Genomic DNA, 13,146 nt, shown 5'->3' on the forward strand with positions numbered 1-13,146 from the left:
GGCGGCGGCGGCGGCAGGACTGGGGCGGCGGCGTCATCGTGGGCGACGACATGGCGGAGCGGGCTCAGGCAGGGAGGGGCTACGGCCATGCTGGCGCCGCCATGTTCGAGGGGTGCGAGGTCGCGGGGGGAGGAGGCGGCGGCAGAGATGTCGAGGTTTTGGGCCGGGCTCGAGTGGCAGAAGCCGCCCTCTGCAGACGGTTAGCGGCGCGCTTGTTTTTCTCGCAGCAGGCGGCGCCCGCGTGTCGCGCAGCACGTACGGCGGTGTTGCGGGAGCTGCACGGCGTCGCAGAGGCCGGGCAGGACGGGGACGGGGAGCTGCAGCCGCTCAGCGTGTCGGTCGAGCTGTCGCAGCGGGCGGGTGTCGTCGTCGGAGCATGGCTGGCCGTGAGAGGCTTGCGCCGCGCCTAAGCTGCCTGCCCGCGCACGGGCCTCTTGGCTGCCAGCCTCGCCCTCGCCACCGCCCTCGCCATCGCCATCGCCATCGCCATCGCCCGCCCACCACGCCTCGTCCAGCGCCAGCAGCGAGCCGCCAGACAGCGGCCAGCTCGCCCCAGTCCATGCCATTGCGGGTGCTGCGGGTGCACTGCGGTCAGAGTCCGGAGCGAAGACGGGATCCACGACGGTGGCCAGCGAGCCGTTGCGCTGCTCGAGAGACGAGACGCAAGAGAGGGACCAGGAAACAGCCCGACGCCATCTGCTCGTCGAGAGAGCGGCCGAGACCCCGTTGAGCCATCAGAAGAAACGGCCAGGAAACAGTGAGCCAGGACAGAGCAGCATTGCCTCGAGCCACGCCCCCTCGCACGCCCCGCCGCCGTCCCGTTGACCAGCGCCACAGCCAACCAACACGGCCCCTTCACTCAGCACCCACACTCCCACGCCAACCGCCGCTGCCCTGATGCCGCCCAAGAAGAAAGCCCACCCGGCCGCCGCCGCCAGATGCGCCCCATCGCCTCAGTCCCTGCACAAGCCGCCCAACTGGCCGGCCTTCACCCCTCTCGTCCCAGAGGCAGACCTCGCGCTGCACCAAGTGCTGCCAAGCCAGATTGTCACCATCCCAAACTTCTGGACCGCCTCGCTGTCCAGGACATATGTCGCCTTTCTCTCTTCGCTGCCCTTGACTACCACGCCCGGAAAGCCCAGAAAAGGCGAGGCCGTGCGAGTGAATGACCGCTTCCAGATTGACGACCCTGCATTTGCCGAGCGACTGTGGAGCGAGACTGCCTTGAAGAATCTCGTCACCGGTGCTGCTGAGGGGGGGTCCCTGGGCCTCAACGAGAAGCAGCGGAACGACTTGTGGGGCGGCGACGTCGTCGGCCTCAACCCCAACATCCGCATCTACCGCTATACCAAGGGGCAGTTCTTTGACCAGCACTGTATGTCGCTGCAGCCACTGCATGGCTCGCCACGTAAATGTCGAATCCGGCAACGCACGCTAACCACTGCAGACGACGATTCCAACAGTGTCACCATACCCGGGTCGCCGCCGGTACACGCGCGCACGACCTGGACCTTGCTCCTCTACCTCACCTCTCCCGCAACAGGATGCATTGGTGGGGAAACCGTCTTTTATCCCGATCCGCCCAAGAAGAAGAGCAAAGATGCACCGCCCGAGCCCTTGGAAATTGGGCTCCAAGTCGGCATGGCTCTGCTGCACCGCCACGGCGCAGACTGTATGCTGCACGAAGGGCGCGAAGTCACCGACGGCGAAAAATGGGTCATCAGAAGCGACCTGTGCGTCAAGCGCTGACCCCAATCCATGTCACCATGTTTCGGCAAAATCTTTCATTTGGATTTCAAGCAGTGTCTGGCTTTCCTAGGCTGTTCTGCATGGCTACCTACATTCATCCAGCGTTTTCATCTTCGCACGTATACTTGATATCCCCTCCATCTCCGCCACATTCAGGACTGGCACACACCTGACTATCGCCCATCGAACCATGGTGCCTGCCGCACACAGTATGATACCAACCGCACCGCGTAGTCAGGCCATTTTCTCTCATGTCTTCAGCCGTGTCCCTTGTGTCAAACACCCTGACAGTCTGAGCATCTTTGGAAGCCTTTTGACAGTGGTGGCATTTGGTCCTTTTGGAATGCTTGCCGCGATTGTAATGCTCACACACGTCACAGATCCACCCCTTCTCTGCGGCATGGAATATTTCCCGTGCAGCACTCCGCTGTTGCGCCGTGTTGTTGCTCGCTGCGATCGCTTCGGGGCTGGCGCGGTTCAGGTGAGGCTCTCGTGGTCCTTCGCGCGCAGAAGACGTAAAACATCCCATACCGAAGAACATGTCAACGAACCATCTAGCTGGCAAGCGGACAGCATATCTACCCCCAAGTGTGCTTGCTGCATGGAGGCTGATTGCTGGATGGATCATTCATGACTGCACGTGGAGTCACTGATGATTTCCATGCCACTCACCAAGTGACTCTTCATCATCCAGGCAATGTTTGTAGCAGTCATGCCGCTGATTGCTTGTGGCTCATCATGTGGCCAGCGCAGTCTATGCCCATTTACACCTACGAAGCACAAGTTTTCTGATATCAATTTGAGCAGCCTGCCCCTTGACAAGTCGGATCCATGTCTCTCATCCCGTTAGCAAGTAATTCAGGTGAACCAGCTTACTGCATTCAATGCTCTGTTGCTGTAGGATCCATCTGTTCCTGCAAGTTGAAATGGAGCTTTTCAAGTTAAGTCTTTATTACGAGATTGAGAAATCTTGCTATACTTCTACACAAGTCATCGAAAGAGTCCGTGTCCACAAGCATAATGTCGACCATACAAGGGCTCTTGCCGATCTCACAGAATCTCTCTACAAGATTCTTGATTTCAGTCTGTTCACCACGCTAGATTTCTCAATCCGGACCAAATGCGCAAGGCTGACACTTGACCGGACTCGTATGAAAGCGGTAATTGCATCAACATCGGAATAAGCATGCAACTATCCGAGCCATGGCATCACAGTCGGCTAAATCGACCCTATCAACGCATATGGTCATGTCGCACAGCTTCTGTGTACCAAGCACAGCCTTGTACTCGTGCGAACAGAAGTTTTGCTCAAGTACCAAGGTTCCCTGGGTTTCTGGGCAATTCTCAACTGCATCCCTATACCACTCATCATCAACTTCACCATGCTAGAAAAAGCGCTTGAACACAACTCAGTGAAGAGAAAGAAACCAGGTATAACCTTTGCATGGAGAACTCACCCAGGTGGCTACCCCATGCTAGCCGAGCGCATCGCTGTCAAACCACAGACGGCCATCAGGGAGGCTGTGAGGCACACCTACTTGAGTAGCGCCTTGGCGTGGAAGTGTCGGATACGGGCTTTTCGGCCTTATTGAGCGGAGTCCCCCCCCCCCCAGATACCTACACTTTCGGCATTCATACTTAAAGGGAAGGGAAGCCCGAATGACTAGTATTGGCGCCTTCAGCGGAACATGTTTGCTATGGCTCTATGAAATCGTGGGGGGAATGTGCTTCTCAACACCGACAATAGCCTGCACATGTGGACGCGGCGAAAGCATGCAGCGTGGTCATTTGACAGGTGTTTCGTGATCAGTCCCTACAAACACGACCTGAACAGCAGCAAAACTACAAGTCGTCAGCACACGTCGAGACAGCTAAGAAGCATACTTACGCAGCAGTAACAGCAAACGCTTCAGAGCGTTTGGCGTCTGTCAAAACACTCAAACAGACGCTCGTCAGGATGTTGAACGCGGCAATGACCCAGAGCTTCGTTTTGAGCGACTGTAAGTTTACTAGGACCAAGATCGAGGCAATGGGAAGCAGCGACGCCAGAATACACGTTATCCACGATGTCACTTTTAAAACGGTCGAGTCGTAGTACACTTTTTTGCTCAGGTTCCTATCACCCTTTGTGAGTCGCCCGAGACCACATTTGAATAAGTGTATCGCGTTCTCTGAAATGAAGTGGGAGAAGTCATCTTCTTTTTTACGTGGGTGTATGCCAATTAGATCCGGTGCGTGGTTCTCGGTATCATCGCAAGTGCCCCAGGTATGTCGGTCGACGCCCTGGAGGAAACCTGGCTCTATGACATCGCTTTCCAGAAAGTGTTGGATGTCGCTGAGGTCGAATTTATCGGGTGGTTGGAGCTGATGTAGGACGGAAATTTGTATGAGTGCCTTGTCTGGATTCGCACAGCTTGTCAGCCATGCGTTTCTTAGACCTGTTGACTAGAGGACCATTGCTCACTGTACTCGTTCAATTTCCTGTGCATCTTTCTGATCAGCACCAATTGCTCTTTTCCCTGGCTCTTCTGTGTTTCCAACATGCGCTGGTAGTCGACTGCATATCCTAGGCGCCCTTCCTTGTCTTTTTCTTTATCCTTGTGTTCCATAACCCGCAACTGCTTCTCTAAGATGCACAGTTCAGCTTGGAGATACAGTATATGACGTGCATTGAGGGCGTCGAATCGACGATAGATGCCAATGCCACGCGAGGACCTCACATCTGCTCCATTTCAGCACCTATCATCGTCTTGCGCATGTCAGAAGGTTATCTCGCTTATGTGTTGGAAGGCCATACGGTGAGAAATACTAACTGAAACTATAAACATCCGGGCTCTCTACCCAAACGCAACTGGATGGAAAGCTACAACCACTTCTCCACCAGCACGAAAGTGTTTAGCACTACCACATTTTTCATTACCAAGCTCCTTGGACGGGCTTTACCCCAACCGTGCACAAGGTGGCGGTGGGAGACTTGGACCACAGGAAACTCCAAGAAACCCCGCAATCTCGCCAGTCCGCCGAGAAATGCTGGGCAAGCCCGTCTTCGGTTGTATGATTGGTCTGCCCAATATACGCTCGATGCATTGCTCGGTTTTTCTATGCCTCGATCAACCCTGTCTTCTCGGCATGACTGTTGTTTTGCACCGAGTGGCGGCCATGGACAAGATCGAGACTACGGACTCCAGGACGAATAACCATGTCGGGTAAGCGTTGGCCATGCAGTCATTTTCCCCCCGATATTCATGTCTTCCTAAGTCTCGGTATGGCCCTCCCAAGACTTGAATTGTCGAGTTTACCGCCTCTAGGTGAGGTGCGTGATGACGACCCTCGTAGCTGTCATAAAGTTTATTGGCTGACGGTGGAAACAAGGGCACGGGCACGACACGCGGAACAAAGCCACATGGAAGCCCAGAGAGCCTCGGGGCCGATTGATCATACCAAGCTCCATGAATCGCCTCGGCTGTAACCTGTCCTAGGGGTATAATTGTTAACAACTGGATACCCCAGACTCGTCTCAACGCAGATCGTTTGCGATTGATTTCGACTTTTGGTCGTCGACCAAGCTGACTGACCACGTCGCCCATCATGAGTACCGATGCAGACGGCAAGATTGTCGTGGACAATAAGGAGTTTATCAGCCCGCAGGGGAGCGCAGACCTTGCCTTTGATGAAGCTAGTGAGAAGAAGCTCATCCGCAAGATTGACTGGAGGTTGCTACCCATCCTGGGTGCTCTCTACTCGATCGCACTCATTGACCGCACAAACGTAAGCGACCAAGCCTTGGGAAGCAAATACCGTGTTGAAATGTCCACTGACGGTTGCTAGATTTCCAATGCACGAATTGCTGGAATGGGCAAAGACCTCCGCCTCGACATCGGCGACCGATATACCATTGTGCTAGTGTTGTTTTTCCCGACATACTTCCTTCTGGAATTGCCTTCCAACATTGTGCTGCGCAAGGTTGGAAGCGCCAACTGGCTGTCGTTCATCGCCGTGTCATGGGGCGCTGTGATGATAGGGCAGGGCTTTTGCAAGAGCTGGATCTCGCTTGCTATTTGCCGTGTTCTTCTCGGATCCTTCGAAGCGGGCTTCTTCCCTGGTTGCGTCTATCTCATCACGTGCTGGTACAAGCGGTATGAAACACAGAAAAGGTAAAGCCGGCGCCTCCAGCCAACAAAAGGAAATGGAGCAATCGGCTGACAAACATGTAGACTGGGAGGCTTCTATCTCTTTTCAGTCGGTATTGGCGGTCTTGCCAACATCCTTGCGTACGGTTTGATGCAAATGGAAGGTGTTGGAGGTGTCCGCGGGTACGTAAGCGACTTCTTGCTGAGCCAAGCAAGCCGATATGTCACAGTAAGCTGACATTCCAAACCAGGTGGCAATGGATCTTCATCATTGAAGGCATCTTGACGGTCGTCGTGGCCGTGTCAGCATGGTTCATCATTCTCGACTTCCCCGACAAAGCGGAAAAGAAAGGCTTCCTCACGGCGGCCGAAGCAGCGACCGTCATGCAGCGCATTGAGGATGACCGCGGCGACTCGGTTGACGATCCGCTTACATGGAGCAAGTTTTGCTTCCACATCAGGGACATCAAGCTATGGGGCTACGCGACGCTGTTCATGAGCGTCACCATGCCGGCCTACGCCTTTAGCTACTTTCTGCCCGTCATTCTGCTCGGCATGGGCTACAGCGCCGGGCAGGCAAACGCCCTGTCGGCACCACCCAGTTTCGCCGCCATGATCGCCGCATTCGCCTTTGCGTGGCTAGGAGACAAGTATCGCGTTCGCGCGCCCGTCATCGCCGCCCAAGCTATTCTTACCATTGTCGGCCTCATGATTGTCGCGTATGCCCAAAACCACGGCGCACGGTACTTTGGCACGTTCCTTGGTGTCATTGGCTGCCAGGGCAATATCCCTGCGATTCTTGCGTACCAAAGCAATAACATCAGAGGTCAGAGCAAGCGGTCAGTTGGCAGTGCGCTGCAGATTGGGTTTGGAGCCATTGGCGGCATCATTGCGTCGACGACGTTCAAGCAAAAGGAGGCGCCGAGGTACTTTACCGGGCTGTGGGTCACGGCTGGACTGCAGTTCTACATTCTGGCTGTCTTGTGCTGCTTTACCGTGTACTTTGTCAGGAAGAACAGACGGGTTGACCAGCAGAGAGCGAATGGTGAGCCCATGGATGAGATCGAGGGCATGGCCGGCTTCAAATTCACTGTCTAGGTAGAAGCATGCAAGAGTTTGTGTTTTTCCGGCCGAGTTGCTCGATTCTATTCGTTGGTGTGTTGTTGCTCCGTGTTTGCGGGCGCGTGAATGATGGCGTCGCCACGGTGCGCACCATGTAGGGGGCGCCAACATCAAACACTGTGTGTAGAAGTCTGCAGCTGGGCGCCAAAACTGGAATTCATCGAGCAAGCCCGTCGATATCCTGCTGTCCAATTACAAAAACCGGCTGGGATGGATAGTGCAGGTTTCCAGACAGGAGCAAGGGTAGACTTTGTTTGGAACCGCACAAGACTGGCGCATAGACACGACGTGCGCGTCGGGAATATGCCGTTGCAACAGCCCGCCAGACGCATGACTAGAGGAACACACATAGACCAGCGCAACGACGAGACTCGTGCCAGATGTTATGCCGCCACGGCCACGAGCACGGGAACGCCGTGGGGATCGTGGCATAGACGTAGATCAGATCTCGCGCCTTGCCCAAAGCGGCTAAGCCTGACACTGCCCGACTATGCGTGTCGCATCTTGGCCCCATGTCGCTGTCTCAGCTGCGGATGGCAGCGCCTCAGTCAGCAACACGAGATGCATCAGCCTGTCTCCCTGCAGCCTTGCCTTCCGCTTAATTGCTTGTTTTTTCCACCTTGTACCGCTGGCCACGAAACCTCACTCCCTCACCTGTTTCTTCCCGCACTGCAAATAGTAATCGTAGTCGTTCATCTTGAGCCAGCCGCCCTCGTCCACCGTCATCAGCACACCCAGGCCCACACGACTTTCATATTTCGGGTTTTCTATTTCTCTTTCAGCTTAGCCAGCGCCTCTAATCCACGTCGCTTCGACGAGGCGCAGTTAGCTCGGGAATTAATCAAGTGCGCCTGGCCCAGCAGCATCATCATCATCATCACACGTCTCAATTCCCTATCCACCACCCACCATGAGCGCCAAACACCACCTACACGTTGCAAGCCAGATTCCGCGACACATGCACCCCAGCCAGGTCATTGCCGCGCTGCACAACCACGAAACAGCCCTCACCCTGCAAGCCCTGACTTGCGGGCACGAGAAGGCGGCGTCGACAGCCTCGGAAACGCTCAAAGACACATACTGGTACCCCCCCGACCAGTACCCCATTACCACCTACAACGTCACCGAATGCATCACCTGGTGCCCGGGCATCGGCGAGTACGGCAAAAAATACATCAAGTTCCCGAGCTGTTTCCAGGACACGCGCCACGGCATCAAGACACGAGCGGATGCTGCTGCGGGCGTGACGGTGCGCGCCGAGTTCCGCGTTGTGGCCAGCGGCGAGGCGGGCAGCGAGGTCGTCGGCGAGGGCATGGGCGTCGGCGACGCCCCGTGGGTGCTCGTCGAAGACGTCGAGGTCGCTTGCTCGTGGTTGCTGATGCCGTTTGTCAAGGGCAAAATGGAAGAGGCGCACCGCGATGTATGTCGCAAAGTGATTGAGCGAGTGGAGCAGCAAATGAAGGCGCTGAGTATGCCCGGTGTTGGCAGCGCAGCGTTCGAAGCCATCAAGAGACAGGACAGCAAGGCCGACAGCATCGAGAACATCAACACGGGATTTGCCCAGGAGACAAGAGAGCACTATGCTAAGCCCCGATCTCAGGCCCATCAGCCTGTTGCTCGGCCCGCAGTGCCAGTACTAGCAGAAATCGAGGCCGTCGACTCGCAACGCACAGAAATGCCTGCTACCCCGTTGCCCGACAAAATCACCTACCGATGATACAGGGACAGCAAAACGAAAAAAAAAACTCAAAAGAATGCAAACAGAAACAGAAATAATATGTAATGATCTCATAGACGGATGAATAAACACAACCACTTTTCTACACCAACATCATATCAGACCTCGATCTTTTCTTTTCTTTTTTTCTAGAATAACTTTAACTGCATAATGACAACACACACACACCATGACCATGCATCCGTTCATTGCCTCAGTTCAACACACTACTTTCCCTTGCACACGCACACGCACACGCACACGCGCAAGGCGAAACGGCATGAGACACGATGCTCAGTGCATTTCCAATTTCTCGGGCTTCCATGGTCCCTGCATTTTCCCTTTCTTTCGTTCCCATTTTTTTTTCTTCTTTTTTTTTTGGCGGTGTCGGCCGCGCTTGTTTCATCCGGCTCATCTGCCAAAAGCGACATGTCACATGTGTCATGTTCTGGGGCCCTCCTTGTTTGTAAGTCAGTAAGTAAGTAAGTAGTGTAGACTGGCCCCCGCCCTTTTGTGTTGCAGCGTGCAGCGGTATTTGCACCCCCCCCTTTTTCTTTTTTATTTGGCTCCTTGGGCTGTGGGCTGGTGGAGGCGCGGACTTGGGCTGTGGGGGAAGCGGACTTGTGCTTGTGGAATTTCAGAGAATGTGTGGGTGAAGTGGTTTTGTGCAAATGCATGCATGCATGCATGGAACTGCTACTTATGATATCCAGCGACCTCGAATACACGGGATGAAAAAAAAATGAAAGAAGAAAAACTAACATCCCACGTCATTATTATTTTCCCTCCCATTCTATAAATTTACAAAGTTTCACACACACAAGCCCTTTTCGGACTTTCCCGCTCTAAGTACTTAGCGATTCCGTATCCTACTCGTACTCTTCTCCCCTGCAACCCACTCATACAGCGCCATGGGAAACGCCGCGTCGTCGTCGCTCCAAAACCCCTTTCCAGCAACGCCTCGGCGGCGGTAATGCCGTGCCAAGCCTGTTTTCACCACGCGCTCGACCTGCGTGCGCTCTGCGCTGCGCCGCGGCCATTTCTCTAGCAGCGCGTCGAAATCGTCGCCGAGAAGGTACCGCACTGGGGTTTTCGCAGCTACAAGCAGTTGCTCGTAGGCTTCTAGCGTGAGGAAAGGCGAGTATACGAGTGTCGAGGGATTGAGTATGGATGCGGCTTCGCCCAGCGAGGAGCCCGATGGTGTGTGTAGAATGTGTATGTTTAGACTACGAAGCAACGTCTCGTCGTGGCGTGTAAATGTGGGGTCTTGGGCGTACAGCTGGATGCATGTGCCTGAGATTTCTTGGATTGAGGCGCGGAGGGCGAGCAGTAAGGCGAGTTGTTTGAGTCGTCGTGTTTGGCCTTTTGTTACGACGAGGCTGCCTAGCCCGAGGGAGAGGATGCGTGTGATGGGGGTTGGGGCTGTCTTCATCATTGCTTGTAGTCGTGTGGTTATGGTTTGTGAGAGCTGGGATGTAGCGTATAGCGTTTTGTATTCTTCGAGTTGCTCTGAGAGACCATGGATGCTGCGGTTCGCTGTGCTCTTTTTGCTGCTGGGTTTGGCCCGTAATGGTAATCGGGGCTCTGCATTGTCTGAGGTTGCGTGTGGCATGGCGAGATGAACTTTATTAGTGCTTGTTTAGTGATAAAACAAACACTCTTGCACGGAAATAGTATAGGATCCCGATTGGTGATGGGATAGTGTATGCGGAAAAGGTAGCGGGATGTTATCACGGTGTTTCTGGTGGACTTTTGGATTTACTATTGATACACTTTATTTTTTGCAACGGCAATTGACTTATATACCAGTTTCTTTGCATCATGTGTCAGTTCCAAAAGTGTAACGGGTTTGGACATTTCACTGTGTTGCTTGCTGTGCTGATGCTGGTCAGCATTGACTCTCCAGGCTGAATAATGGTTCTGCTGAGAAATCAGACGTTCTTGTCTGGGTTTGAGGTGCCCTGCACCAGCCAGCCTGAGACTGAATGAGTCAAAGTTTATTCAAGGGTATGTTTGTAGGACTGCCAAGTGCCCGAGATGATGAAATATACGCGCATAGCTGCTGAGAGAAGAATAGTTCAAAAGGGAGTGTTCAAGTCGACGAGATAGGCGCTAACCTCTTATGGGTAAGGTTCGTTTTTCGTCCAGGGCATGTCAACGGCTCTCCTCTCTTCTGCCTACATTGCCATAAACTCCGAAAAAAGAAAACTAAAAATTTACTCGTTCTCGGTTACGAACAGTAGGGTAGGCCGAAACGTTCTCTCCTTTTCACTGGTACCCAAGAAGACTTTGTAAACTTCAACACCACAACCCCTGCTCCGACCCCCTGGTACCTTCAAACACCTCAACTCCAGTTCACCACCACAACAGCTCTACAATTATTTCAGGTTCTCAATGTAAAAGCTGCAAGGCTTTCCATCGCGCCAAACAGCGCGGATGTTCAGTGTCGCGTCAATGTCCTCAAGTACATTGCCTTCAACAAGTAGCATATCGGCATTCAAGCCCTCAGCTAACCGACCGCGGTCCTCAAACTTGAAGCGCTTCGCAACCAGACTCGTAGCAGAGCGAAGAGCCTCCACCGGCGTCATTCCCACCTTGTGCACGTAAATGTGAAGTTCGTGGTGCATGGAGAGGCCAAAGGCAGTGCCGACTGCGGGGCCAGCCGAGTCACTTCCACTATGGATAGTCAGTCATCGTAACTTGGAACCTCTTTGAGCACGAGCAGATTACGTACCACAAGATGTCGATGCCTGCATCCTTGAGCATCTTTACTCCCTGATAAGCATACTCAACTTTTCCATTCTCCGCGCAAAATCCCATGCATTTGCACATGTTCCCCACGCGGTCTTCGTTAATCATCCCCTTTACTCTTGGGTCATGCGCGAATTGATGCTGCAACTCCTTTCCTTCGGTTGTCAAGCTACCCATTGTAGCAAGCGTTGGGTTCACCCAGGCGTTATTCTTCTTGTACGCTTCAATAACCTCTTGGGTGGGCGGCTGGTCGCAAAAGGTGTGTGTCAGACCATGCACGCCCGCGTTGAGGACATCAATCGTGTCCTTGAGACATGTGGCATGGGCAACCGTCAGATAGCCTCGCTTCTTTGCCTCTTCGATGATGATGCTTTGCAGTTCGAGAGAAGGATAGGTGAACTTCTGCCCCATTGCGGTGCCACTCTCGTGCATCAGCTTGATGTAATCGGGCTGCATCTCTTTCTTTGTCCATTCCAGGTACTCAATGACGCTGTTGCGGTCCGTCAGCTTTGGCCACTCTGCGATGGCAGCAGCAGTCTCTTCGCTCTTGTCGTGAGCGGTAATGACTGGAATTGGCCATCCGTTTTCGATTGTAGCAGCTTGGCCTGCTGTCTTGTAAGATGCCGTGTCTGGCTGTAGAGTCTGCTTCTTGAGTGTTTTGATGTTGTGAATCTCATTATGCATCTCGCACACGGTCGTGACTCCGAATCTCAGAGATTGTGGCAGTGCTTCGGGGTCAGCTCTATCGGCGTGGATATGGCAGTCGATCAGACCAGGGAGAAGGGTGTGTCCTGGCTTTGAATACGCTGTTACTGATTCCTGTGGCATGCTGCTCATTGGTCCGACAGATTTGATCTTGCCATCTTGGACATGAACATATCCCTCGTCGATCTTGTCTTCGCCAGTAAAGATTCGGACATCGCGAATGATGAAAGTAGTCGTCATTGCTGATTGATGGGCAAATGGAATTCAGTTCTGTTTTGATGTCTATTGCTGATGAGTGATCCAACAGTGCGAAAGTAGAGAAGCAAGAGATGTAGAATCCCCTGCCCCAAGCTATTTATGCGGGGCACAAGAAATACATAGCCCTGGCTGGTTCCGAGTCCCCACCCAATTACAGTGCCCGTGCACCAGATGAGCACCATCGCCAGTTGAGCACCCCCAACAACTCAATATAGTCAACAAGATGAGGCTGTAGAGCCACCACAAATCGTAATAAAATTGCGCAAAGCTAGGATTATACTATATACAGGCCTACGAAAGTTTTGGCTTATTCAGAAATTTTTTTGGAGGGCGTTATCGGTCGTTGCCGTCGACTACGCGGTGGAGCAGCTCGTGCAACCCTTGCGGCTCCCACCACAGCTGGAGCAACACCACCACACTTTTGACGCTTTGTAGCTGGCTTATGAGGTTTTGACGCTTTGCGCTTACCTGATTGGGGCAATTGTATAGCTTTGGCAGCGTCGCGGAGGCTTCTACGATGCTCTCTTTCGGCTTTCTCTGCAGCCTTCCGCTTTCTGGTCTCCTCCCAACCCTTCTCCCGCTCAACACGGGCTGCTTTTTGAAGTTGAAGCTAGCAATCACGAGCTGCCTTCTTAATCTCGGCTTGCTCGCTTTTTGAAGCTTTTCAAGCTCGGCTTGTTGTTGTGTATATCTTGTTATCCTGAACTCGTTTGA

At 53.5% G+C, this 13,146-nt stretch overlaps 7 protein-coding genes across 7 annotated transcripts; 3 read left to right on the plus strand and 4 right to left on the minus strand.

The window, feature by feature from the left end:
• Nucleotides 1–20: 20 nt before the first annotated feature.
• SETTUDRAFT_27820 (uncharacterized protein) lies at nt 21–566 on the minus strand (the record flags this gene model as incomplete). The annotated part of the gene is made up of 2 exons (XM_008026158.1): nt 21–190; nt 260–566. Coding segments are annotated over 2 exons (477 nt in total), but the record flags the coding sequence as incomplete, so codon positions are not given.
• Nucleotides 567–897: 331 nt separating this feature from the next.
• Nucleotides 898–1,749, plus strand: SETTUDRAFT_27821 (uncharacterized protein; the record flags this gene model as incomplete). Its single annotated transcript, XM_008026159.1, has 2 exons — nt 898–1,375; nt 1,448–1,749. 2 exons carry the CDS (start codon nt 898–900, stop codon nt 1,747–1,749), a joined length of 780 nt encoding a protein of 259 aa, XP_008024350.1.
• Nucleotides 1,750–3,533: 1,784 nt separating this feature from the next.
• On the minus strand, nt 3,534–4,448 carry SETTUDRAFT_108559 (uncharacterized protein; the record flags this gene model as incomplete). The annotated part of the gene is made up of 3 exons (XM_008026224.1): nt 3,534–3,591; nt 3,638–4,148; nt 4,214–4,448. Coding segments are annotated over 3 exons (804 nt in total), but the record flags the coding sequence as incomplete, so codon positions are not given.
• Nucleotides 4,449–5,337: 889 nt separating this feature from the next.
• Nucleotides 5,338–6,977, plus strand: SETTUDRAFT_47054 (uncharacterized protein; the record flags this gene model as incomplete). Its single annotated transcript, XM_008026194.1, has 4 exons — nt 5,338–5,517; nt 5,578–5,903; nt 5,964–6,062; nt 6,131–6,977. The coding sequence occupies 4 exons, from the start codon at nt 5,338–5,340 to the stop codon at nt 6,975–6,977; spliced, it is 1,452 nt and encodes a 483-aa protein (XP_008024385.1).
• An 879-nt stretch (nt 6,978–7,856) lies between these two features.
• Nucleotides 7,857–8,894, plus strand: SETTUDRAFT_168703 (uncharacterized protein). Its single transcript, XM_008026225.1, has one exon. The coding sequence runs from the start codon at nt 7,912–7,914 to the stop codon at nt 8,716–8,718; it is 807 nt and encodes a 268-aa protein (XP_008024416.1). The 5' UTR covers nt 7,857–7,911; the 3' UTR covers nt 8,719–8,894.
• A 677-nt stretch (nt 8,895–9,571) lies between these two features.
• Nucleotides 9,572–10,330, minus strand: SETTUDRAFT_39016 (uncharacterized protein; the record flags this gene model as incomplete). The annotated part of the gene is made up of 1 exon (XM_008026179.1): nt 9,572–10,330. One exon carries the CDS (start codon nt 10,328–10,330, stop codon nt 9,572–9,574), a length of 759 nt encoding a protein of 252 aa, XP_008024370.1.
• A 559-nt stretch (nt 10,331–10,889) lies between these two features.
• Nucleotides 10,890–12,414, minus strand: SETTUDRAFT_149965 (uncharacterized protein; the record flags this gene model as incomplete). The annotated part of the gene is made up of 2 exons (XM_008026226.1): nt 10,890–11,394; nt 11,453–12,414. The coding sequence occupies 2 exons, from the start codon at nt 12,412–12,414 to the stop codon at nt 11,097–11,099; spliced, it is 1,260 nt and encodes a 419-aa protein (XP_008024417.1). The 3' UTR covers nt 10,890–11,096.
• Between the last annotated feature and the right edge of the window lie 732 nt (nt 12,415–13,146).

Source organism: Exserohilum turcica (genome assembly GCF_000359705.1).
Source record: "Exserohilum turcica Et28A unplaced genomic scaffold SETTUscaffold_17, whole genome shotgun sequence".
In the NCBI taxonomy this organism is placed as follows: domain Eukaryota; kingdom Fungi; phylum Ascomycota; class Dothideomycetes; order Pleosporales; family Pleosporaceae; genus Exserohilum; species Exserohilum turcicum.

Excerpts from the sequence above, each read along its gene's own strand:
- SETTUDRAFT_168703 (XM_008026225.1), top strand. The coding sequence starts at position 7,912 with ATGAGCGCCAAACACCACCTACACGTTGCAAGCCAGATTCCGCGACAC.